This window comes from Culex quinquefasciatus, chromosome 3, assembly GCF_015732765.1.
Source record: "Culex quinquefasciatus strain JHB chromosome 3, VPISU_Cqui_1.0_pri_paternal, whole genome shotgun sequence".
NCBI classification, from domain to species: Eukaryota; Metazoa; Arthropoda; class Insecta; order Diptera; family Culicidae; genus Culex; species Culex quinquefasciatus.
The window spans coordinates 162,593,417-162,620,228 of record NC_051863.1 but is presented as its reverse complement, the minus strand read 5'-3'; the positions used below and the strand labels follow the sequence as shown (position 1 = coordinate 162,620,228).

General features: G+C 35.1%; 1 protein-coding gene across 2 annotated transcripts in view; it reads left to right on the top strand.

The window, feature by feature from the left end:
* The window catches only part of LOC6047340 (protein dead ringer), a 148,410-nt gene that overhangs the window by 29,777 nt on the left and 91,821 nt on the right, over positions 1 to 26,812 (top strand). For both annotated transcript variants that reach the window (XM_038262820.1, XM_038262819.1), the window contains exon 4: positions 539 to 645. In XM_038262820.1, the coding sequence (XP_038118748.1) occupies positions 539 to 645 (107 nt within the window). The remainder of the gene's footprint in view (positions 1 to 538; positions 646 to 26,812) is intronic.

The following is a 26,812-nucleotide window of genomic DNA, read 5'->3' as shown; positions in this document are numbered from 1 at the left end:
AAACTTTTTTTTTGCAAAAAAATAAATTTTCGTCAAAACCTAGATATTTTGGAAACTAATGATTGCAAAACAACCGGATGAATTTTTTAGATTTTTTTTAGATGACAAATAATGCAAATGAGCTATATTACAAAATGATTTACATTCATAAGGCAGTGTTGCGAATTTATAGAAAAATCATGATTATTTTTAAAAACAGAATGGATATTTGTAAAAGAAAATTTGCAGTCGAAAAGTACTCACAGTATTATTATTTGTAAATGTCATGGCCAAACTTGACCATCTTCAAATATATTTTTTATAGGTCGTCAATGTTCCTCTCGAATCTCTGAAATAAAAATATTTTTAAATAGCATTTACATTTAACCAAATCAGTTAAATTTACAACATTTAAAATGTTTTTTTTTGCAATAAATTTTGAAAATTAAAAATTTAGTGATGGTTTTTAACGTGTCCAACATTGTTGTTTCACAAAAAGACAAATAATATCAACAATAATTGTATGCATCATCCAAATTTTCCCTCCCTCACCCACCAGGAAACCCCGGCTCGAATTCCTCCACCTCGAGCGAGACATCCAACTCGTCCCAGCAGAACAACAACAATGGTTGGAGCTTTGAAGAGCAGTTCAAACAAGTCAGACAGGTAAGTGCCCTTCGTTGTTTCCCTCACAACGACTTTTTTCCAATTTTTAATATTCTCACTTACCATATTGAAGAATCGCCGTTTAATTATCATTCCAATCCGAGTTGATTTTGGAGGATTGTCTAGAAAAAATTGAACGAGAAAAAGGTGCTCATTCAAACAAAAAAAAAGAGTAGTCAACACACAATCAGTCGGGTCTTTTAAGATGAATTGCGTTAATAACTCATTGATTAATTGCAATTTGCGTAAGATGATTGCGCACGCTCTCTCACTGTCGGAGGCAGTGCTACCCGGGTGGAAGTTGAGGGGCATTCGCGACGACGCCGATGACGAGATTTCTATCACCAATTAATATTACGATGACGCTGGGATGTGCTGCAGCTCACTTGGAAGAGGAGTCACGACGGGCCCAGTATGGTCATCGTGGACTTGGAGCAATTATGTCTCTGAGCTGGTTAACCCTGCACTGTCCACGGTTATAATTAATATTATATTTTTTTTCTTGTTCTTAAGAATAGTGTTGTAGCCAAGTTGTAGGATTCATTTTCAGCGATTGGATGCTCATTGCTCAATGCTGATCAAATTCTTCGCGAATTGCTTTGGATAAGATTATGCTTAAAAAGTTCAAAACTTTCTTCTTGTAACCTTTTCAGAGTTAATTACATTCCGATGGTAGTGGTCAATCTCTTCAATAAGAGGTCCTCCTCCCCTGTCCATCTCTCTTCCTACGATAATGAATATTCATGATCGTTCATCGTCGTCTGCGTGTCGTCTCCATCACAATTCCAAGTGATCGTGAGAGAGAGACGCGATGCACATCACGATCTGGTCATGGGGTCTTGATTTTTTTTTGCTTTTTTCGCTGAAAAAGAGAAATGGTCGTTGATTAACCGTACGTCATCCCGGAGAAGCTAGGAGGATCCGGGGGGGAACAGGAGTGGGTTCAACGAATTAAAATAAATAGAAAAGTAAATTGAGCTTTATTTGTACAACCTGCACCGGGGAGAACGGGAAAATCGCTGTCTTGTTTGGATCGGTGCAGTGATCAATTTCCCACTGCGATGGAGGGACGCCAACTTGTCGGATGTCTCGGAACGTGGACCTGCGGGAGGTTGATCGTCGACGTTTTTCTCGGGAAATGTGACGGATTTTGGTCACAATTAAAGCTAGTGAAATTCTTCTTTTTGAACAGAATAAATGGTCTGTAAAATTTCAAAAATCCCTATTTTTGCCTTTCTTACTATTTGAAAGATTTTTTTCAATCGATTTAATTTTCTAAGACACCCAATCATTGGCAAAGTTGTTGGTATGGATGAAAACTACGTCGAAAAATATATGACACGGAAATTGTTTTTAAGCAAATTTTAATAACTTTTTCTGTCGTTAAAAAATGATTACAAAAAACACTATACAGAAAAAATTATGGTAGTATTCATCAGGGACAGTGTTGTCACAAAAAAATTGTAATATTACACATTTATAATAAATTAATTTTTAATTAGTAATTTCTTATGATTTTTCATCAGATTCACATTTTAACACATTTTTGTTGGTAAAATTACTCAAAATAGAGGTATTCAACCAACCAAATTTTCAACCTTTCAAAATTCAACTTATTTTTTCTGTGTATTTTTATATATGTTTAAGAGGATATATAATGCCATCTTTTCAGAAAGTTCCAGAAGGGGCCAAAAATCTCTGATCAAGTCAGGGTTTCCAGATTACCAAATAAATCTGGGAGTACACAGCAAAAAATCCGATGGTAAAATCGCATACAAAAGCATGCACATTAGGATGTAACAAAATGACACTTTTTTGCGGGCATTTCAGGGGATGATCCCCTAGGTGTACTGAGTCAGAATCCCAAATATGAGCCCAATTGGTTGCGACAGGACCTGGCGCTCCGGCTTTAAAGTTTAAATGGGATTTAACCCGTAAAATCGGTGCGTTTTGGTTTTTGCCATTTTTAAGTCCTTCAACGATTTTTGATTTACAAAACCTCATGAGCTTATAGTTTGTGTTCCAGGGTACAACTTTGCCGAAGACTGCGAAGAGATTTGACCGCTCTGAAAAATGGTACAGAATTTACAAAATCTTTTCTCTTGTTTTTCTGATAACGTAAAACATGTTCTGGCAACACTCGCTTTTGAGGCGCGCTTTCGGCAAACTATGCAACGCATGCTACGGGGCGTCGCGACAGGTCGCGACGCGTCGGCATGTATTTGTCCAAGCGTCGTGTTGTTGTTTTTGTTGTTGTGATTGTTGAGAACTAAAGTTCTTATGGAACTGCAAGAAGCTCTCCGGTTGACTCTCAGGGTTCAGTTGGATGCCCAGGCAGAACCGATTCTCAACCTTGCTCGAGTTCCAACTAACGCGGCTGTCTTGAAAGCGCTTTATTACGCACGGATGTTGTGTGCATTTTGAATATTCCGTATTCCGGAAGATATTTCGAGAGACACGCATTTTAGTGAGAGTTTTCACTCGCTTTGTAATCAATCAAAGAGTTATGGCAATTTGGCAATCAAATCGGTCATAAACAAATTAATGTATTGCATTGACATCATAAGTAAATACTATTTCCATACAGCAGAGTTCTCTGGCTAGATATTTTGCGAATTCATTAGACACCAATTGCACTATGTTCGAGCATAGGTTCGCTAACATGTCCCCCAGCACCTCAACTGGTCGAGACGAAAAAGATCCACACGGGTTAATGACAGGACCAGGTGGGTTTAGAACTAAATCCTGCGAGTCACTGCCAAATAGAATACAGGAATCTACGACAGATTAAAAGAGCAGCACCGGTGATCGAATCCTCCGGCACCATCGAAAACATAAGCACAACATCCACATTTTCTTTCCATATGTGTCAAACTTTGACCGTTGTACGCTGGATGTTTTCTCGTTACGACGCCTGGCTCTGGATGCGCGCGTTCAAAGAAAGTGTTGCCAATACAAATCAAACAAATTAATGGCAAAAAGTTTTTTGCCTTCCTCACCTCACTGAGGCAAGGCTATAAAATCACTCAAAAATTGAACTTTTTAAATAAGCCTCCCAGATATACCTTTACGTATACATATCGACTCAGAATCAAATTCTGAGCAAATGTCTGTGCGTGTGGATGGACGTAGAATTTTTTTTCTCACTCACTTTTCTCGGAACTGGCTCGACCGATTTTGTCCGGATCTATGTTTTTGGATTTGCCTTCAGGTTCTTTAAGTCTTTTTAAATTTCATCCGGCTTGGTGCAGTACTTTAAAGATATGTTCGAAAAACTGTTTTGGTTGATACTAAAGGGTCATTATTTACATAATTTGAAAGCTCCGGATAGCTGTCGGAACTTTACGCTCAGTGCACGCACACAAACACTGCAGTGCTTTCAAATGGTTCATTAAATTTATCATACCTAGATGGCAGCACTCAGATGTATAGTGTCTTTACTAAGTAAGCGTTAGCCAAAGCTTTTGTAGTGTGTGGTTGCAAGGCTTTTAGGAGGAAGGCAGCAACCACCTTCCGGTGGATTAAGTAACGTTTTTATTTTCAAATCATTGTACAAGCAGTACTAATTATCAAATCTCTTCACAGTCTTCGGCAAAGTTGTGCCCTGAAACTCAAACTATAAGCTCATGAGGTTTTTGAAAAATCCAAAAATCGTTGAAGGACTCAAAAGTGGCGATAACCAAAACGCACCGATTTTACGGGTTAAATCCCGTTTAAACTTTGAAGCCGGAGCGCCAGGTCCTGTCGCAACCAATCGGGCTCATATTTGGGATTCTGACTCAGTACACCTAGGGGATCATCCCCTGAAATGCCCGCGAAAAAGTGTCATTTTGTTACATCCTAATGCACATCACCTTCGTCAAAATTAACACTAAATATTACACACCGCATGTACAATTTTTGCTCACACAAAAAAAGTTGCAACCGACGAGATTCAAACCCAGAACCAACAGTAAGAACTGGCGCCTTAGCCCACTCGGCCATCAGACCTATGTAAAGCTGAAAGGAAAAACGCATATATGGGCTTGACATTTCGGTCAAGTAGGTTTCCCGTACTGATGGGCTACATATTTCAGGGTGTAAAATTACATAAAAGTGCATAAAATAATGCAATATTTATTTTACACCCATTCCTTTTACACGCAGTTGGATTACTACTTTTTAGCTGTGTATGGGCGAAAATTACAATATGTGATACGGAATTTGTTTTTAGCAGATTTTAAAAATAACTTTCTATCGCTAAATATAATTTCCAAAATAGCACTTCACAGAAACAATGATGGTAATGGTGACAGATTTAGTGTCACAATAAAATGTGTAATATTACATCTGGAACTGGTGAATTTTCATCAGTTTCTGATTATTTTACAACAGGTTCACATTTTTACACAGTTTTTTTTTTGTAAAATTACTGAAAATAGAGGTAATATGCAACCAACCAAATTTTTCAACCTCTCAAAATTCAACTTATTTTTTCTGTTTTTTTATATATATATGATTTAGAGGATATACTATGCCATCTTTTCAGAAAATTCCAGAAAGGGCCCTAGGCTGTTTTTTTTCACTAACATTTGGGTCATTCTCCGCCAACTCACACAGCAGTTGCCCCGACCCCTTTTCAATTTTTGTGAAACTTTGCTCTAAGAGGTTATTTTGGTTCCTGATCACGAATCCGAGGTCCATTTTTCGATATCTCGTGACGGTGGGGCGGTATGTTCCCTTTCATTTTTCAGTGACTTGTAGCTCGCAACCATGAAGTGATAGAAATTTGGTGTCAAAGGGACTGTAAAATTAGACGCCTGATTTGATGGCGTACTCAAAACTCCGAAAAAACGTATTTTTCATCTAAAAATAGTTTTAAAATCGCTGCCATTTCCCGTTACTCAACTGTCAAAAATCGTGAGACATGTCATTTTATGGGAAATTTAATGTACTTTTCGAATCTGACATAAGGGTCATTTTTTCATTTAGAACAAAATTTTTCATTTTGAAATTACGTGTTTTTTCTAACTTTGCAGGGTTACATTTTAGAGTGTAACAATAGAGCAGACAAAAACATTTTTTTATATATAGACATATGGGCTTTGCATGTATTTTTCACGAGTTATCAGAATTTTACAAAAAGTTTTTTGAATAAGTTATGATTTTGACCATTTTTGACCAGTTTTTCGAATTTTTTACCCCTAAAACTCAATCGTGTGCTTTTGAAAGTATTTTTTTCGGTATTTTTTCTAGTGTCCCAGACTATGCCTCTACGTATTTATTTACAATTTATATAATAATGGTGCTATTTTATAGCAGAAAATGTGAAAAACATGAAAAAATTAGATAGGCAAAATGTTATGATAGGAGTTGGTAGAATAGGCCAAATACTACCAAAATCAAGCATAAACTGAACAAGATATGTAAATGCAAATTAAAATACTAAAAATGAAACAAGGAAAACATAAGAGAAGTAAAGTTTTTCGTAACATGACAACAATAAGTGTTTTTCATGCACTTGAAAAAAAATATTCTTGATCAATATGTTTCAAAATATTTTTCATTTTAAAGAGCAGAAAATTCAACAAAAAATAACTTTGAAATGTTGGACAATAGTTCCTGAGATATCATTAGATTTTCATACTGTAAAAACTAAAATTTGGGGTATTTTCTAAATTATTTTGAGTATTTAAAAAAAATCTATCGCGATGTATGAAAAATTCCCGACCGCCAATATTTTTAAAATCCAAATTTGACAGTATTTTTTTTAGAAAATACGTAGTCTTGTGAAAATTGTGAGTATTCTCTGAAAAAGTATTAAAGATTGCGAATGTAATTAAAAATATCCCATAGGTTGATGTGGTATAAAAACCTAAATTTTTATTTTTTTTTCGAAAATGTGTAGTTTTAGAAAAAAATGGAGTACTCTCAAAAAAGGTATTAAAATTTAGGAAAGTTATGCAAAATTTCTGATCATTAAAACTCCATATTGTTAAAACTAAAATTTTGATTTTTTTTTTTCAAAAATACGTAATTGTTTTACTTATGCTGAGTTTTTTTTTTCAAAAAGTTCCATCCCGATAATTTCCGATCATTTAAAATTCAAATTTTAAGAAACCAAAATTTGCAGTATTTTTGTAAAAAGGCGTAGTTTTGAGAAAAAAATTGACTATTTTACATAAAATGTTATTGCTATCGAAATGTATGAAAAAAAAATGCTATTATTTGATACATAATTGTAAAAAAAAACTTTAACTTTCAGTTTTAATTTCGAAAATGCATGATTTTTTGTTTTTTTATTTTCAAAAATTGTGTCATAACTGTTAAAATGTTTATAAAATTCCCGATTATTTGACACCCATATTGCCGTAAATAAAATTTGGAGTATTTTTTCCGAAAAACTTTGCAGTTCATTAAATGTTCATGGATCCCGATTTAAAGACACTATAATTTTTTGAAGTTTTGATGATTTTTCATAGGATTATAGCCAATATCTCCGATATAGCCCAAATCCCATAAGATCCCTGCTGCAGGTTTGCACTGGACCGTGCTTAATCGAGGCAGCAGAAGGAATCATAAGCGGGGTAGAGCAAAACCAAAACCGGGACATGACTGTAACTTCATGTTGTATTCCATATAAAATTAGTATTGTTATTGAAAGTTTAATTTACTTACTCCTCCTAGCACAGCTCCCTCAACATATGACAATACCGCCACCCCTTTTCACACACACACTTTCCTCGGCTCGATACTGTCACTTTTGAGTTCATGAACGCCGTCCATTCATCAAAGCTCGTAATTAATTTCAACCCATTAATCACTGTCACATCTTTCTCTTGCATCTTTTTTTGTTGTTGTTGTAGTTAGCCCTGGTTGGGGAACCGGTTGGTAGTCAATAATTTCAGTCAAACCCATTTTAAAATATTTAATACCCGTTGGTGAAACAAACAAAAAAAAACCAATTCACCATCGCGTGACGTACTATTTGCGATAACGGCTCGATGATGACGAACATTGCAAGATCGATACCGGGAATGAAAACAAAAAAAAAACGGAAAAATGCCATTCGATTTTGTACGCGTAGAGTAAAGTGACCTGCATTTGAACTGCTTCTAGTTTTAATTCAAAAATCATTCTTAAAGACCAGCATGGCTCAGAATGCCCTAAGTGAACTCAGCATTTAGTATGACTTGGGGATGACGACGGTTACGCGGGAGGACACACAGGGTTCGAACGTCAAATCAGCCTATTTGTGTAGTGTTGTGTGTGAGTTATTTATAAACATGTCAGACACTTACTAACCAAACAGGCAAAAGAGTGAAAACAAGGGGCACAATCACACGCCGGTTCGATTCGGTAACCCTTGATGTTCTGGGAACGGGAGTTCGTCATTTATTTACGATTCTAAATCGAGCGTGAGTCACCAACAGATCTTTACGCGCATCAAAATTGATCGAAATTGTAATCAATTTTGATTTATAAAAAAAATAACAACTAAAATCATTAATTACGGACATTTCAAGCCAAAGGATAGCCAACGCTAAGGGATACCCAAAGGAAAGAAAGAGAGAGAACGAGAAAAGGGGGAAATCGTTGAACGAACGAACGGAAATCGATTAGTGGAAAAATGAGCAAACTGCCGGCGAAATAGCAGCACACACCACGCCACAGCTGAATTTCTTTAGTATCCCCTGATGAGAAATTTTATATCAAATTACTGGTAAACACGTTTTTCACGTCGACTTACTTCTCTATGGGGTCGCCACTGCTAATGGCACGCCACTCGCCCGATGATTGTGTCCAAGGGAAATGAGCAGATGTTGGACGGATAAGTCGTTTGGATTTGAGATTTGTGTGCTGGTAAATGGGGTTTGTTTGTGGCACAAATTGACTGCTATGCCTTAAAAATATTATTACTGAAAGCTGGAAGATTCAAATTATTTTGAAAGATTTACGAATTAGGATTCAATCATTTATCATGCAAACATGACGATTGATCACTAGTGAGCAACACAGTTTTCGTCACTCATGAGGATTCAAAGATAGAATTATCTCAAAATTTCAATGTGAACTTAAAAGAGTCTTCAAACTCTGAAAAAGAGATTGATGAGCAAGTTTGACATTTAATTCTCTTACCTTACTCCCTTTCAAAGAGTGCTCACACTCACGTAAGAACGTGTACTCTTTGCTGATTCTCCCTAAAGATCCTTCAAAAGATACGTCATTACACTCATTTAAAATAAGACCATTTGATTGGTTGAGATCCAACCAATACAAATACACGATCCTTATTTAGTGTTGATTCTTATTTGTAGATGTCGCTATCTCAACCAATCAGGTAATGTTTACATTTTCCCAACCAATCAGGGATGGGGATTCTTACGACAAAGATGTCGCTGCAATCGGGGCACTCAACTTTGACAAGTATTTCGAGGCACTTACCAAAAGATGTCATATCTCTTACTTAAGGATCTCTGATTCTCCCCAAAGAGCAATCTGCCAAATGCTGACTTAGTCTTGAGTGAGTGAATTTCGAATTATCTCTACTTCGTGTGATCGAATTTCATAAATAATTCAAGAAATAGTCGCAATATTTTATCATGGGATTAATTTTAGAGTGGAAATTTTCGTGTGAAATCTCATGAAACACAATTTATGTACCACAATAAATTTAAAGCTTGTGACTCACCTGTCAGATTATATAAACACATCACCTCTAATATTTCAATTGAGGCCGGGGAGAACCGCGAGCCACGTTTCTTTTCATAGCTCGTCACATTAAATTATTGTCCAGCGCCCCCACATCTCCCTCGTTACCACTATTCATCACCAGGTGGCGACAGACGCCTCCAGGTGAAATGAATACTGTGACAAATTTGGCTCCCCCAAAGAGGCCCATATTTTCACACGGCGGTCCCCCGACACAAATTTGAATAAAAATGAATGTTTAAATAGTAATACGTCCCATTTTGTACCACCATTTCAGCCGCGTTTTTTGATATTAAGACCACCATTTATCAAAGCGAAGCTTTGTGTGCATTGAAAAACTTTTTCACAAATAGCTTCAGCTCCAGAGGTGAATAAGTGAATATTTTATTATTACTTTTTTCTTTGTTGTGAGTGTGACGCGTCACAAATCGTGCATTATTTCGCCTCTTAAAAGCGATGATCCACGTACGTAACTGCGAGTGTGTGTTTGTGTGAACATGATTCATTTCGGAGTCGGCTCGCAGCGACACCTTTGGTGAGCGAGCCGAACAATGACACGATGATAAATTGATGCGTTAATGAGTGTTTGAAGAGAGAGAGAGCGGGACACCGAGTTGGGAGCTCAAATCTGTGCCGAGGATGCAAATTGAATTGGGTTTCGTTACAGATCTTCAGAGCCATAAAGAATTATTATTTAAACTGATTGACATTGTTTCGAAAAAACTAAAGATTATTTATCTAAATCCAGCAAGCAGACTTCAGACAATTTTGACAGCTAATGAATGCTAATGCAGCGTTGTCAAAGATCAGAAGTCACTCGTTGCTGATTTAATCGGTCGCGATTAAAGTGCGCAACCGAACGTGAGATACCACGATTCGCAAGCAGCCAGCGATTGGCACTATCGCTTCACACAACTGAGCAATTTTCTAATATTTCGTTCTTTCGTTTTTTTGTGTTTTTTTTTATCCGAATGAAACTTTTTTGGTGCCTTCTGTATGCCCAAAGAAGCCATTTTGCATCATTAGTTTGTCCATATAATTTGCCATACAAATTTGGCAGCTGCCCATACAAAAATGATGTATGAAAATTCAAAAAACTACACTGAAAAAAATGATACACGGTAAACATTTTTTTTTAATGATTTTTAATTTCTATTCTACTATTGTCTTTCATAGGTTTATAGGACATTTTCAAAAAATACTCAAGATTTGCAAAAAAAAAACACTATTTTAATTTTTTTTCTATTTTCTGATATGTTTTACACAGCAAAAAATCCGATGGTAAAATCGCATGCAAAATCATGCACATAACCTTCGTCAAAATAAACACTTAATATTACACACTGCATGTACAATTTTTGCAACACACAAAAAAAGTTGCAACCGACGGGATTCAAACCCACCATCAACAGTAAGGACTGGCGCCTTAGCCCACTCGGCCATCAGACCGATGTAAAGTTGCATGGATAAACGCATATATGAGCTTGACATTTCGGTCAAGTAGGTACTGATGGGCTACATATTTCAGAGTGTAAAATCACATAAAATTGCATAAAATAATGCAATATTTATTTTACACCAGGCCTTTTGCACGCAGCTGGATTACTACTTTTTTAGCTGTGTAGGGGACATATTTTTAGAAAATTCCCAGAAAGGGTAAAAAATCTTTGACCGAGTTATGATTTTTTGAATCAATATTGATTTTTTCAAAAAATCGCAAAAAAATTAGTTTGCAATCAAAAAGTACTTTTTATGTTACTTTTATTTAACTTATTTTAACTTAAAAAAAAGTCGAAGTTATTATTTTTTTTAAATTAATGCCCATGTTTGCCCACCTTTGGAATATTTTTGAAAAAAAGTCACAGTTATTAATTTTTTAAATTAATGCCCATGTTTGCCCACCTTAAGAAAGTATATTTTTGAAAAGCTGAGAAAATTCTCTATATTTAGCTTTTTTTTTAACTTTGTTGATACGAGACATTGCCATGCATTATTTTCAATGTTAAAATATGACACATTCGTGAAATTTTCAGATGTTTCCGAAAACAATATTTTCATTTTTTTTAATCAAGACTAAAATTTCAATAGGACGTAATATTGAATGTTTGGCCCTTTTGAAATGTTAGTCTTAAAATATTGTTTTCTAAATGATCGGAACATTTCAGGAATGTTTGATATTCTAACATTGCCAATCGGACCGTTAGTTGCTGAGATGTCGACATTGAAAAAAGTAAGCTAGTAAATAGTATGAAAACAAAAAAAATCCTGTTTTTTAATCTTTGCATGACAATATCTCAGCACCTGAGGGCCGTATCAACAAAGTTCATAAAAGCAAAATGTAGAGAATGTTCTTAACTTTTAATTTTTATTTTTTTTGCAAAAGTGAGCAAACATAGCCACTAATATAAAATAAAAAATTAAGTGACTATTTTCAAAAAAGTAACCTATAACTGACTATTACTTGAAAACGGTGCAGTTTATCAAAATTTCACTAAAGTAGGGGAAGGTGGGGCAAGACGACCATATGGAGCAAAAGGAACAATCGCTTATACGCCCGTAACTTTTGCAATTTTGATTATTTCCAGTATGAGGAATTGTTGCTAGCACAACACGCCACGGGGCATAAGATCTTATGAAGTTTTTTTTCAAAACCTTTGTTTTCTTATAATATTTTGAAAGAACAAAATAAGGCTTAGGGTTCGTTTTATCAAAATGCTATTTTTACTAGATCAGAAGTGTCCCTACCAATGACTTGCACCTATTATAAAGTATGATTTAACATTTGGTTATTTTTGTTGAGAGCTTTTAAAAATCATATTCAGGTGGGGCAAGTGTACCATATGGATTTTTAGTATGGAAAAAAATACGAATTTCTGTAACAACATATTTTATTGCGAAATAAATACATAAAAGTACTTAAAAACTAATAAACAATTGTAAAAAAAGTCCATGTAAAATAAAGTGACATTATGAAAATTTACTATTTATAATCTAACTAATATTTTTTTTCGTAAAAACGATCAAATTTTTAGTAAAATATTATATCTTAATCTAAAAATTAAAGAAACGTTTCGAATACATTCTAATCTGGTTTATCTAAGTGATAACAGTTTAATTGTTAGCAAATTAACCTGTTGTTTCATGCATTGTTCCTCTTGCCCCAGAGGGTTGTTCTCTTGCCCCACTAGTTTAGTGGAACGTACGGAAATCTATTTTTTACATAAAAAACAGGGTTTTTAAAAACTTGTTCTATGAAAGATTTAGTCAAGACCTGGAATAAGATGATTATAAAAAACCGACAGATTTTTTAACGTTTTTAATGGAATAAAACGAGCATTTTTTTGGCTTGTTACACATGCCCCACTTTCCCCTACTATTTGATTGCATATTTAATTTTACATCGAAAAATGAAGTTGAATTTTTTTTGCGACCATTATTTCGATTTTTTGAAAAAAATTGTATTGATCAGAAAACATAACTCGGTCAAAGTTTTTTTGCCCGTTATGTAAATTTCAGAAAAGTTGGCATTGGATGTATCCGTGAACTATCACGATTCGCAATCAGCCAGCGATTTGCACTATCGTTTGACACAGCTATTCAAATCCTTCGCGATTTGCTTGGCCTGCTTCGCTCCCACGGCGACAATCATAGACGAGTGCGCTCAGAGAGGAGCGAAGCTTACAAAAGACCAGCGCGGCACTCTTTTGGCACTCGTATCTTCAGATTCGTTATGTTCTCCCATCGTTTTCTCTTATCATCTTATCATTCAATGTCATACTGACAAAGTTTTCAGCGGGTTTTGGTCTCGTGATCTTAAATTTTTTCATCAAGATCACGCAAATCTTTCTCGCAAGTCCTTTCATTCAAAATCTCAGACGATACCTCCCCGAGCCACTGGAAAATACAGAAGCCTGCGTGATAAGCTAATTTGTTTGGCAGCTAATTTGAATATTCCCCCCTTCGTTCGTAGTGGATCGTAAAGAAATGATTTTATATAAAAACTAAAATACCACAACAATTTAGGCAAATTACGATCGACCACGCTCTGCCCGTTGCCTGGTGGGAAAAATGATCGTGATTGCGTCCGTGGTTCGCGTGCAAGCCGCACTCTTTCTGCAGATCCAATTAATTTAATTTGAGTATTATTTTGCCCAGAAACCGGGAGCCTCGCTCGCTTGCCCCGAAAGGATCTCGGGACCTTGAACTTGCCGGTTGAACCCGGCTCGGAACGTGCGTCTCGCCGCTCAAGTCTCGAACACGTTCGTTACTTAGAAGTTTTATTGGATCGCGGGACTTTTACTGCGCTTTTTGCTTGCTCGCTGAAACTTTTGTACGGAAGATGATGAACACGTGTCCCGTCCGAGTCGACAGAAAGTGATGTTTTCAATTAGAAATAAATTAATGCAATTTCCGTCTAAATTTAAATGACTACACGGGAAGAAACGTTTTTTTCCTCCTTTTCTGTTTTAATTTTATTTCGCTTCCGAGGAAAATCACAAGAAATCAATTCATCTCCTGCAGACCGAAGAGATCCGTCAGGCCTCAGCTGTCGTTTATCTTCTTTCCCCGCGTTGGACGGATGGATCCAAGTCGAAACCAAAGCCAAGAGAGTCAATATAAATAAATAGACTTTAGTATATGCTCAGGAATACTATAAAATTTTAATGGATTTCATCTCAATTTTCTCGCTTTATCCGCACTTCTCTGAACATGTCTGACTGATGTGCCTCGGAAGAGTTGCACAAATCGAGAGCTTGACTGCTCCCATATTGAGTTCGGCACTTGGAAGGGGGTTTGGACTTCATTTGCGTGATTTAAATGACGGTCGATAGATTTCTGATGCGATCAACGAGAGCGCTAGTAAGAGTGACTAGAGGACGTGACGTGCAGGAGCGAGCAAATGAGATGTAAAACACCTCTTGCGGAAAAGTGGACCTACACATTCCTCACATTTCTGGGCGATTTAATACGAACCATATGTTCATTAACGCGGATTTTCGGACGACGGATCATCATTATTTATTTTACTATTAATATGTTGACCGGTTCGACGGTTCGCGTCGAGTTGAGTAGTAGAACTCTTGGTGTTCGACTTAAGAAAATTTGGAGTTAACAGTCAATTCCTGATAAACCCGTCACAAATCCAGCGTTGCTAAAGTGCACCATTCCATCAAATTGGCACGGAAGGAATTGCGCGCACCCCGCATGTAATTAAAATCCTTCCGTACCAATTACCGTATAAAATGATGTATCTCCAAAGTGACATTAATTACAGGCCACGGGGCCCCGTGTGGCCGGCCGCCATGCGAACCAGATCAAGTAGATCATCATCGTCGGTGTGGCCGCGGAAAGTGCTGCGCCCTCTTGAAGCTCAACCATAATCATACGAACGACACGACTCTTGGCAGAGACTAGCTCGTTTTTTTTAGTATGTAATAAAAACTGCACTTCACGTTGCATGATGATGGTGAACCAACACACTCAGGCAAGAGAGGGGGGAACTTGGACGAGTGCAACAAATAAACGGTAACGGCAACGCCACCCACCCCGTGGAATTGTGGGCGAAAGAGATAGGGAAATTTTGCCATTTTAATAATATTTTCAACATCAAATAATTACATAAAACAATTCATATCCTTGAGGTTTTGTTTTATTGTAAAAATATATTTTCTCACATCAATAATGCTGCAATTTTCAATTTCTGGAAATAAAAAATCCTTCTTTGAGTTGTTATTAATATGTAATCCATCTGTTTTTTTTTTTTGGCTTTTTTTTGCTAAAAATATTTAAAAAAATACGTTGTGTTAAATTATAAAATTGAGTGAAAATTAAAAAAAATTATGATACATTCCAAACTCGATTATCCGAAGGCCTTGTCAAAATTTCACTTCGGATAATCGAAACTTCGGATAATCGAATCACAATAAATATTATGTTTTCGATGTCTCATTTTTTGATTGAGCTTAAGTATGACCCCTAAACTACTCTAAAGTAATTTAGAATTGCAATCAACCATTCAAATTTGACGAAAATAGAGTCGCAAAATTCGAATTTGATGTTTAAAGTAAGAAAATAAAAAAAATACAAAAAAATAAACATTTTTGTTCGTGATTCGATTTTCCAAAATCCCATGCAAACCTTCGGATAATCGAGTCAGGACTGTATCATTAACCTTTTCGAGAATTCAAGGACTATCATATGAAAGATGAATACATTTGAAGAAGAATATTATTCATCAGAAAAACAACACAAAAGTATTTTTTCCTTTTTCTTTGATCAGATCGGTAACGTAAGGCTACCAACTTTTGCTGAGCAAAAATCCGTAGAAAAAACTATTGTTTAGATTAATTTTAAGTGTGGGACATGAAAATATGAAATTGTGTCTGATTTTATAAAAGTTTTAACATTTTACATTCATTGTGACTTGCTCGTTTTAAAAACATTATTTAAATAAACCGTGTTATAGTTGGGTGATTCTCTACCAACTCACACGAAATCGGGAAAAGTTGCCCCGACCCCTCTTCGATTTGCGTGAAACTTTGTCCTAAGTGGTAACTTTTGTCCCTGATCATGAATCCGAGGTCCGTTTTTTGATATCTCGTGACGGAGGGGCGGTACGACCCCTTCCATTTTTGAACATGCGAAAAAAGAGGTGTTTTTCAATAATTTGCAGCCTGAAACGGTGGTGAGATAGAAATTTGGTGTCAAAGGGACTTTTATGTAAAATAAGACACCCGATTTGATAGTGTACTCAGAATTCCGATTAAACGTATTTTTCATTGAAAAAAACACTAAAAAAGTTTTAAAAATTCTCCTATTTTCCGTTACTCGACTGTAAAAATTTTTGGAACATGTCATTTTATGGGAAATTTAATGTACTTTTCGGATCTACATTGACCCAGAAGGGTCATTTTTTCATTTAGAACAAAATTATTAATTTTAAAATTTCGTGTTTTTAATAATTTTGCAGGGTTATTTTTTAGAGTGTAACAATGTTTTACAAAGTTGTAGAGCAGACAATCACAAAAATTTAGAACAAAATTTAGAACAAAATTTTTCATTTTAAAATTTCGTGTTTTTTCTAACTTTGCAGGGTTATTTTTTAGAGTGTAACAATGTTTTACAAAGTTGTAGAGCAGACAATTACAAAAAAAATTAATATATAGACATAAGGGGTTTGCTTATAAACATCACGAGTTATCACGATTTTACAAAAAAATTTTTTGAAAAAGTGACTTTTTGCGTTTCTCTTTGTTTCGTCGTCCGTGTCTGTCGCGGGTGACCATGAACGGCCATGATCGACGACGACCAACTTTTTCAAAACTTTTTTTTCGTAAAATCGCGATAACTCGTGATGTTTATGAGCAAACCCCTTATGTCTATACAGTCGACTCTCTGGCTGTCGATCTTCTCGATATCAATAATGCTTCATCTATCGATGAATTCTTCAGTCCCTTCAAACTGCATACTTCGATTGGCTTTATTCCTCGATATTTTCTCTTGCTTGAAGGATCTCTTCCTCGACGGTCCCTTGCATTCTGTTTGATTTGAAAATCTCTTCCGGTTGTCAATATTGTCACTATCTCATGGCTTGCATAGACATTTTTCTTTGCGAAACGAGGCTTTGAAGGGTGTTTGTTTTTGTTTGCTGGACGTTGCCATGATTCTCTCCCATAGCTGGGTACCAAGAAAAACATATTTTCAATCGAGTCTTCATTTTGCATCGTTCTGTAAACTGATGATTCTCTTCCTCGACGGTCCCTTGGATATTGACAACCAGAGATTCGACTGTATATTAAATTTTTTGTAATTGTCTGCTCTACAACTTTGTAGAACATTGTTACACTCTAAAAAATAACCCTGCAAAGTTAGAAAAAACACGAAATTTTAAAATGAAAAAAATTGTTCTAAATGCAAAAATGACCCTTCTGGGTCAATGTAGATTCAAAATGTACATTAAATTTCCCATAAAATGACATGTTCCAAAAAAATTTACAGTCGAGTAACGGAAAATGGGAGAATTTTTAAAACGTTTTAAGTATTTTTTTCAATGAAAAATACGTTTTTTCGGAATTCTGAGTACGCCATCAAATCGGGCGTCTAATTTTACATAAAAGTTCTTTTGACACTAAATTTCTATCTCATGTTCAAAAATGGAAGGGGTCGTACCGCCCCTCCGTCACGAGATATCAAAAACGGACCTCGGATTCGTGATCAGGGACAAAAGTTACCCCTCAGTTTCACGCAAATCGAAGAGGGGTCGGGGCAACTGCTGTGTGAGTTGGCGGAGAATTACCCATAACTTTTAACTAATGCTCTGTTAAACATTTATTATTCAAGCCTTTCTCTCAAAAGACAATAAAAAGTAATTTTGTATTCTATAAATTAGAGTTCTTGACATTTACCTTAGTATTTTAACTTAAATAATGATCAGATCAAAAACTTCAAGAACTATTCACTGCTTTGTCCATTTATTTCTGTTTAACTGTTTAGAGTGTGATTTATCAAGTTTAAGAGGAGACTAAAACTTATAAATGATACACGTACTTACATGAAGGGTTTACCTGCTTTCTTCTCAAGTTGAAATCAAAAAATGTTTTTTAAGCAAAGAATTCTCCACGTTAGGATGTCCCAAGAAAAAATGCGATGTTGCGGAAACCTTCGGGTTCTACGGGATTTTGCTTTAGGAACATTTTTTTCATAAACCGAAATATTACTGAAAAAAATACAAAATATTCATAGAAAATATCAGGTATCTCACCAAAATTGTTCTACATTGGAATTTTTAAGGAAATCTTAATTTTTCAGTTGCAACAAATCAAAGTTAAAAAATATATTTATTTTGTGTATGTGCCATTCTTACTAAAGAAATTTACAGTAAAACCTCTTTTTACGCGGTGCGTTATGTTTTTCTAATTTGTCGATTTTTCTGGAACGACGAAACATTTTTGCAATCTTTTTAAAGGAATTTGTAGGTTTTTTTCAGATCTACAAAACGCTTTTTGAAGCTTGCTAATTTATTGTTAAGAGAAATCGACAAAATAAAAAGCGTAACGCCACCGCGTAAAAAGAGGTTTCTCTGTATTGGTTTACTTTATTGTTGGACATCATTTCCATCTTCGTAAAAATGACAATTTATCATCAATTTTCTTCGGAAAAATCGGTCAAAAATCACACTACACAGATTTTTGAGGCTCTATCGATTTATAAAGACATCTATCTTCAACCCTCGAATTTTGGTATTCGTGTGTGGTAAACTTTCGCAAAATTTTGTGTCGCGAAGTCCTCAGCTCCCCTATTTTCGATTTTGATCATTCCAATGAATATCAGGATCTAAAACCTAAATCTAAAAAAAAAAACTAAATCAAAACAAATTTTTCTCAAATTTATCACGAGACAATCCCACTGTGTCGCACTGTACCTCAATGTGCAGATTTGTGGAATTCATCGCGCACATCTTTCTTCCAAAGATCAACGCGTCGTCGTCGTCGGTCGGTGGCGGCAATGTGGCCCCGGACAAAGTGCCTCCAAGATGAATTTCGCAGGCAGGTCTCTTCCAGGAGAGAACCCCGTTGAAGAGGGGAGCAAAATTAGCACCGTGTGCACCATCATCATGTAAAACACTATAAAATGTCTATCGGCAAATTAATACCAAAGTGCAAGAAAACTTCAAGGGGTGGTGGGGAGGCAGCAAATCTGTACCAAATGAATGTGAGCATTTTCAACACCCATATCCTCAAAGAGTGCGCGCACACAAACTCCCGGACTCGGAGGCAAAAGATCTAAAAGAGGCGCGCCAAGAGTCGGTCGTTTTCGCAAATGAGTGAATATTAAATTACTGAATTTATGTCCCGTTTTGCCCGACCCTTCTGCCGCCCGCCATGCCTACAGTTTGGTTGTTACACGTGGAGCAACCGCACATCGTGGATGTTGGGTGGTGTAAATGGAGAAAACCGCAGCCAATGAACGGTTTTGACGGTGCGGCTTTTGCGGTCCAAATTAAAGTGCAATTTATATAACCGTGGGCGCCTCTATTGCCGAAGAGGCTACGAATAGAGGTGGTTGACAAATTGGTAATATTTAGATTGAGTTATAGCTTCATCATTATAGCATTAATCATTCTTCCAATTTTGAAATTTAGTACAACGGGTGAAGATAATTCGCATCAATCCAACATTCATCTTTGCTTTCAACAATCCGTCACGGAATTCATCCTGGACAAATGACTCCTGCCAGGTCGTTTAATACCTAATTGCAGCTCCGTGTGAACGAGGTTCTGCCTTCCAGATATCCCGTGGCCATTAAACCATCGCTCTCGTGTGCCATACCAACCACCCGAACAACTAATCAAGAGTTTATTCCATTTTCCCATAGCGTACATGAACTCTTACTTCCCAGATGCAGATCTCTCGGAAAACATCACAATCCATGCGTTGTCTGGTCTAGGACTCTCTGTATCGTTGCATGTCGGGACTCCAACTTCTTCTTCCCACCCAGATTGCCGGTGCTCTGCAGCACGCTCTAAATAAAGAGATTAATCATTTTCAATTTGATGTCTTTTCTGTGCTATTTTTTGTAGACACGTTTCGTCCCCGTCTCTCGTTCCTCCAGCGATTCAACCTTAATGAGGATCCAGTAATGTTCCCATTCGCTCGTACCCCCTGAAGCAATTTCCTCCCTCGCACCTTCGCCCCCCTTGATCTTAAGGTGAAGCCTCCCCTCCCCGGCTCGAGGCAAATTAATATACTTTTGCACGAATCAACACGAGGTCCCGATCGTGGTCGTAAGTGTTTCGGGGCGGACCCACAGACAAATGAGACGCGATTTGGGACCACGGGTTGTATCGAGGGTGATTCTCTGAGAAAGAAGACTGATTTTTTTCAAACTTAAATTTATTCGTGACTTAGAAAATCGAATTTTTGAAGCGTTTTCAAGTTTTAGTGGAGCAATTCCAGCTCAAATCAGGAATTTTTCTGGTACTTATGTACTCGACCCTCTCCGATTTCAATGAAACTTTGTAGACATGTTATCCTGGTCCTATATGAGCCATTTTTGTGTATATGGAGCCAATAGTACTCGAAAATAATATTTGAGGAGGGCGTAAGGTATTTAAATATTTTTTTATTTTGTAATTTGAAAATTACTGTATCTCGAAGCCGTCGCGTCGTATCAAAAAGTGGTCAAAGACAAACTTGTAGGAAATTGGACGGGCTTTCTGAGAAAAATACACTGAAACAAAAATACACGCCACATCTATGAGATTTTTTGATGTTTAAGTCTATAACTTAAATTTAAAGGTGATGTCACGATTTTTTTTTCGTTCAAAATTTTTGGGGAAATAGCCTATGTTACCAAAAGACTGATGAAAAATGCAGGATGGTATGTTTCTTCTAAAAAAATACAAAAATCATTTACTAAAACTGTATTTTTGAAAAGTGGTCTAAGTGTCAAAATTTTTAACAACCGGTAGTAGGGATCGATTCTCCAGACAATTTTACATAAAAGTCTCCATATTGACCATTGTCCTTTGTCCATTCCTTGGGAAGATACAGCGGTTTTCAAAATAAAAATGTTGAAAACGTTTTTTTTTTGTGGGTTTCGGCAATTTCTATATGACAGACTTGGTTTTTCAGTCTCGTAAATATTTTTACCGGAAAGCTCGTCCAATTTCCCATAAGTTTGCCTTTGACAGCTTTTTGATTTATATCGTTTTTATATTTACGTATGCAAATTTACTGTCCTGGTTTCTACCACACTGAAGAAAATATTCTATTTTCAGTTATTAGCAATGCAATTAAGCTTATATCGGTAAGCCCTTACATCCAATTGAAATACTGTCATAAGCAAACTTATGGGAAATTGGACGAGCTTTCCGGTAAAAATATTTACGAGACTGAAAAACCAAGTCATATAGAAATTGCCAAAATCCACCAAAAAACCCGTTTTTTCAACATTTTTATTTTTAAAACCGTTGTATCTTCCCAAGGATTGGACATAGGACAATGGTCAATATGGAGACTTTTATGTAAAATTGTCTGGAGAATCGATCCCCACAACCGGTTGTTAAAAATTTTGACATTTAGACCACTTTTCAAAAATACAGTTTTAGTAAATGGTTTTTGTATTTTTTTAGAAGAAACATACCATCCTGCATTTTTCATCAGTCTTTTGGTAACATACACTGAAAAAAAATAAAAGTACCAAATTCCTTTATTCTAGGAATTTTGGCTCCTTTCCTTATTAAGTAATCCTAAAAACCCGATTACTAAATAAGGAAAAGAAGCAAAATTCCTAGAATAAAGGAATTTGGCACTATTTTTTTATTTCAGTGTAGGCTATTTCCTCAAAAATTTTGAGCGAAAAAAATCGTGACATCACCTTTAAATTTAAGTTTTAGACTTAAAAATCAAAAAATCTCATAGATGTGGCGTGTATTTTTGTTTCAGTGTATTTTTTTTCAGAAAGCCCGTGCAATTTTCTACAAGTTTGTCTTTGACCACTTTTTGATACGACGCAATGGTTTCGAGATACAGTAATTTTTAAATTACAAAATACAAACATATTTAAATACCTTACGTCCTTCTCAAATGTTATTTTCGAGTACTATTGGCTCCATATACACAAAAATGGCTTATATAGGCCCAGGATAACATGTCTACAAAGTTTCATTAAAATCGGAGAGGGTCGGGTACAAAAGTACCAGAAAAATTCCTGATTTGAGCTGGAATTGCTCAGTGGCAATTCATGAAACTGTAAACTGGGGTAACTTTGATAGGTTTTTGAAATACCCATCAAATTAATATCTCAACATTTTAGAAAATTTTTAGTATGTAAGCATTAAAGGATAACTTATTATCGAACATATATGCAAAAATGTGACTGTTCCATTTGATGCATCAAAATTACTGGACAGATCAAATTTCTATCAATGTCACCCCGGGCTATCAAAGTCACCCCAGTTTACGGTAGTACTTTTCGAAAAATGTTAAGTTTTTTTTTGCAATTTAAATTTGCTTCAAGAAGGAAAAGCACCTCTGCAAAAAATATTTTTTGCAATTCCGTCGTAAAACTACTTACTTTTCCTGTCATTCTTGAACGACGAAATAGCCTACTTTTCTGTACCAAAAATAACAGAATCAAATAGCAACACTTTTCAAAATAAATGCTGAAAAGTTCTACTTTTCCGCACTGAAATGGGTGCTGAAAAGTTGAACTTTTCAGCACTTGTTTCGAAAAGTAACTCTTTTTTAAACTTTTTTTTGATTTAAACGATTTATTGACAAAATACATGAAAATTTGACATAAAATTTCACTCAGTGTGTGTTTTTTTGGAATTGCAAAAAATGTTGTATGAAACTCGTTGCAAAACTTGATTTTTTCAGCACTCTTCGTATTTATCCAACTCGGTGAACCTCGTTGGATAAATGTACGACTCGTGCTGAAAAAAATCCTCTTTTTGCAACTTGTTGCATAAACTACTATTTCAAGAGTTGATAATATTTTCTACAATTTACTTTTTTTTATCGGACTGCAGGTTGCTGAGATACAGCCTCTAAAAACTAAAATTTTGTGAACATAAATTTTCCTCGTGTCATCTAGTCATTGCTATTTTTTTAATTTGCCATATCAAATAGCAATAATTTCAATATTTTTCTTTCACAAATTTTGAATTTTTGAGAACATGGTCGGAAAAGACCCGAAACTCATTGATATTTTGAAATGGTTTGACAGAAGCCCAGCTGTAATTATGTATTAAGTATTTTTGTGTTTAAGTGTTTTTGTTTCGGTAATTAAATTTAGATTTTTAATATTTCAAAGAAAATAAGCTTTCTCTAATTTGAAAAGTGTTCTTCAAAATGAGCTTTGAAAATTTTGCAAATCCTATAAAATAATAGAATGGAACATTTATTGAAAGAAATTTCACTTTTTGGCCAAAGACAATCTTGTGGGAAATTGGACGGGCTTTCTGAAAAAAATACACTGATGGAAAAATACACGCAACTTCTATGAGATTTTTAAATTTTTAAGTTTAAAAGTTAAATTTTAAGGTGATGTCACGATTTTTTTTCGTTAGATTTTTTTTTGATGAATTAGCCCAGGATGTTACAAAAAGACTTATGGAAAATGCAGGATGGTATCTTTTTCCCTAAAAATACAAAAATCGTTTACTAAAACTGTTTTTTTTTTAGAAAAATGATCTAAACGTCAAAATTTTGAAAATCAGATAGTGATCGATTCTCTAGACAATTTTACATAAAAGTTTCCATTTTGTCCATTTTTCTAAACCTAATAATTGTGAAGATTCAGCGGTTTAAAACTTTGTTTTAAAAATAAATATATTAAAAAATAGGGTTTTTTGTTGTTTTTTTTTTTAATTTCTATATGACAGATTTGATTTTTTAGTCTCAAACATATTTTTAACGGAAAGCTCGACTGATTTCCCATAAGTTTGCCTTTGACCACTTTTTAATTGGATGTATGGGCTCACAGATAGAAGCTTAATTAATTTGCGCATAGCTAAAAATGTGATATTTTTCAGTTTAGTGAAGTACTTACTTACTTACGTAAATGGTAGCAGGTTGGATAGTAAATAAGCCTACGTAAATAATAAAACGAATTCAATTAAAAAGTGGTCAAAGGTAAACTTATTGGAAATTGGGCGAGCTTTCCTGTAAAAAAATGTACGAGACTGAAAAATCAAATCTGTCATATAGAAATTACCAAAACCATACAAAAAACCTATTTTTTCAACATTTTCATTTTTAAAACCACTGATCATTTTATCCATTTTAGACCACTTTTCTAAAAAACTAAAGTTTTAGTAAATGATTTTTGTATTTTTTTAGGATCTCAGGCTAATTCGACAATAAAATTGAATGAAAAAAAATCGTGACATAACCTTAAAACTTAACTTTTAAACTTAAAAATTGAAAAATATCATAGAAATGCAGTGTATCTTTCTTTCAGTGTATTTTTTCAGAAAGTCCATCCAATTTCCTACAAGTTTGTCTTTGACCACTTTGGCTATCTCATATACAGAAATTTTTAAATTGCAAAATACAAAAATATTTAAATAACTTATGCCCTTCTCAAATTTCATTATCGAGTGCAACTGGCTCCATATACACAAAAATGGCTTATATAAGCCTAGGATAATAAGTCTACTAAGTTTCATTGAAATCGGAAAGGGTCGGGTACAATTGTACCAGAAAAATTCGTGATTTGAGCTAGAATTGCTCATTTATACTCATCGATTCAGAATTAAATTCAGAGCGTATGTAAGTGCGTGGGTGGGGATGTTGATAAAACATATTCAACTAATTTTCTCAGCTATGGCTGAACGAATTTTGTCCGGATTTGTTCCATTCCGTCCAGACCTTTTATTTTCTAAACATATACTGGGGTAGGCCACACAAGGTCCATGTACCATTTTTGAAAAAAAAATAGTTTTTTCAATAGTTTAAAAAAAAGTTGCGTTGAAAATTCTTATTTTGAATACCGGGCTGACTTTGATAGTCAAAGTTTTTGTTTTTAAAATCAATGAAAGGTGTTCAAATTTTATTTTTTTTTTGACTTATGTTCCCTCGCTGTTGATATAGTTTTTAAAAAAAAATCAATGTTTATACATAGTTAACTAAGTTTATAGCATATCTCGGATTAGTTTTCAAAAAGACGCAAGAGCCAATGGTAAACAAAGCCTGTTTTGTCTCGGTATTCGACTTACTTAAGACAAACCAATTTCAAAAATGCTTAAGATTGTTCATCTACACGTCTTTCAAGTGCCCCGAACTAAAAATGAATTAAATTTTGTTACAATTTGGAGAAAAATGAATATTAGTGTCGGAGGTCACGGTGGCTCTTACGGCTTTTTGAAAACTCACCCGAGATATATGTATTTACATATACATTTTAGGTAAAATTGTCAAAAAGTCAGTATTTTGCTTGAAATTTGTTAAAAACAGTTTTGTTTATAAAATTATCGATTCATTTTGCATTTTAAACTGATTTCGAAGCACGAATCAAAAGTTTTCACATTTTATATTAAATTTGTTCGACTGAAAATGCCTTCAAATTTGGAAATTTTATTTAATTATGTTTTAAAAACACACATTTTTTATTATTTACTAACTTTGTTTACCTTCTCTTAGTGCAAAATTGTTCTAAGAATCCGAAAATGAATTCCATTTTACGGTTTGAAATCATGTTCATTGGGAAAATTATGACTTTTTGAGAATATGGAAATAATGCTATTTATCAACGTTTTCTTAATTTTTACTTAACTAACTTTTTAAACTATTCAATATTTAATGAAAACTTCTTCTACAAGTACTTTGAACCTTTCTCTACCCCGGTCAGTATGATTCCATACAATTACTCTTCATTTTGCAAAAAAAATCTCAAACATATCAAAGTCACCCCGTTTTACGGTATATTGATTCTATAAGGGAAGGTTGGTGAAAAATTTACAATTTACCGGGCCAATTTTACCTTATTTGGATGGGTACCTGAAAGACGTTTCTAATGAGGCATCTATGTTATGATCTTATAACCGAATTAAAAATGTGTGTACCTGAAATTCATTTCATACAATTTCTGAATGATGGATATTGCTATTTTACAGTTCACTTTTTTATAATAAAAGAAATATTGTAGCCTGCATTTTTTTTAGAAAAAAAAAATGATTTCAAATTTGGGGTTTTGTTAAAGTAAAAACATTTTTCTGAATAATCCTGAGCGTACCATACATTTTTTCTGAAGACACCAAATCGATTAGAAGATTCCTTTTAAAGGTGCAAAATTTCGAATAGTTTCATATCACTTTTTAGTGGGCAGCTCCCAAATTGGTAGGGAGTTATCAATGATATTTAATGTTTTTTTTTTAATTGGAAAAAATACTATACTTTTTTTACGTCAATCTTAAATCTTTTGTCATTTTACAAAAAAAAATGTTCCACAAAAACCGCACTACTAAAACCATGCCGCGCGCACGCGCATCGCAGTTCTTGGGCAGAAATTAAGATTGCAATTAGTTCGGATTAAGGTAAAAAAAAAAAAAGGCCCGAGCAAAAAAATATCGAGAACCCCACGTTTTGGTACAGGTAAGCCACCAGCACGAGGCAGCTGCAAGTTGAGTCTTCAAGTGCGAACGCTGCAGATCATCATCAAGGGGAGGGGAGGGGTTAAAGGGAGGGTGAGGTTAAGGACTCCTTCTGGTGGGACTCCTCGAAATGTGTGAGTCACGAGACACATGTTTCCTTTTTACGTTATTAATTACCCCATTCGGGAAAAACGGAACGCGCGCGGCGGTCGTAAACGCCGCACTTAAACCTCTAACCGTTGGGGTAGGTTCTTCGTTCGGCCATCCACCAATACACCTCCTCCTGATGGTGGTGTGCTGTTGGTGATGCTGTAATTCTCGAGAAGAAGTGCAAGATGCGTGATTATGGTCTGTCACGCGGCGGTAAGGAAGATACAT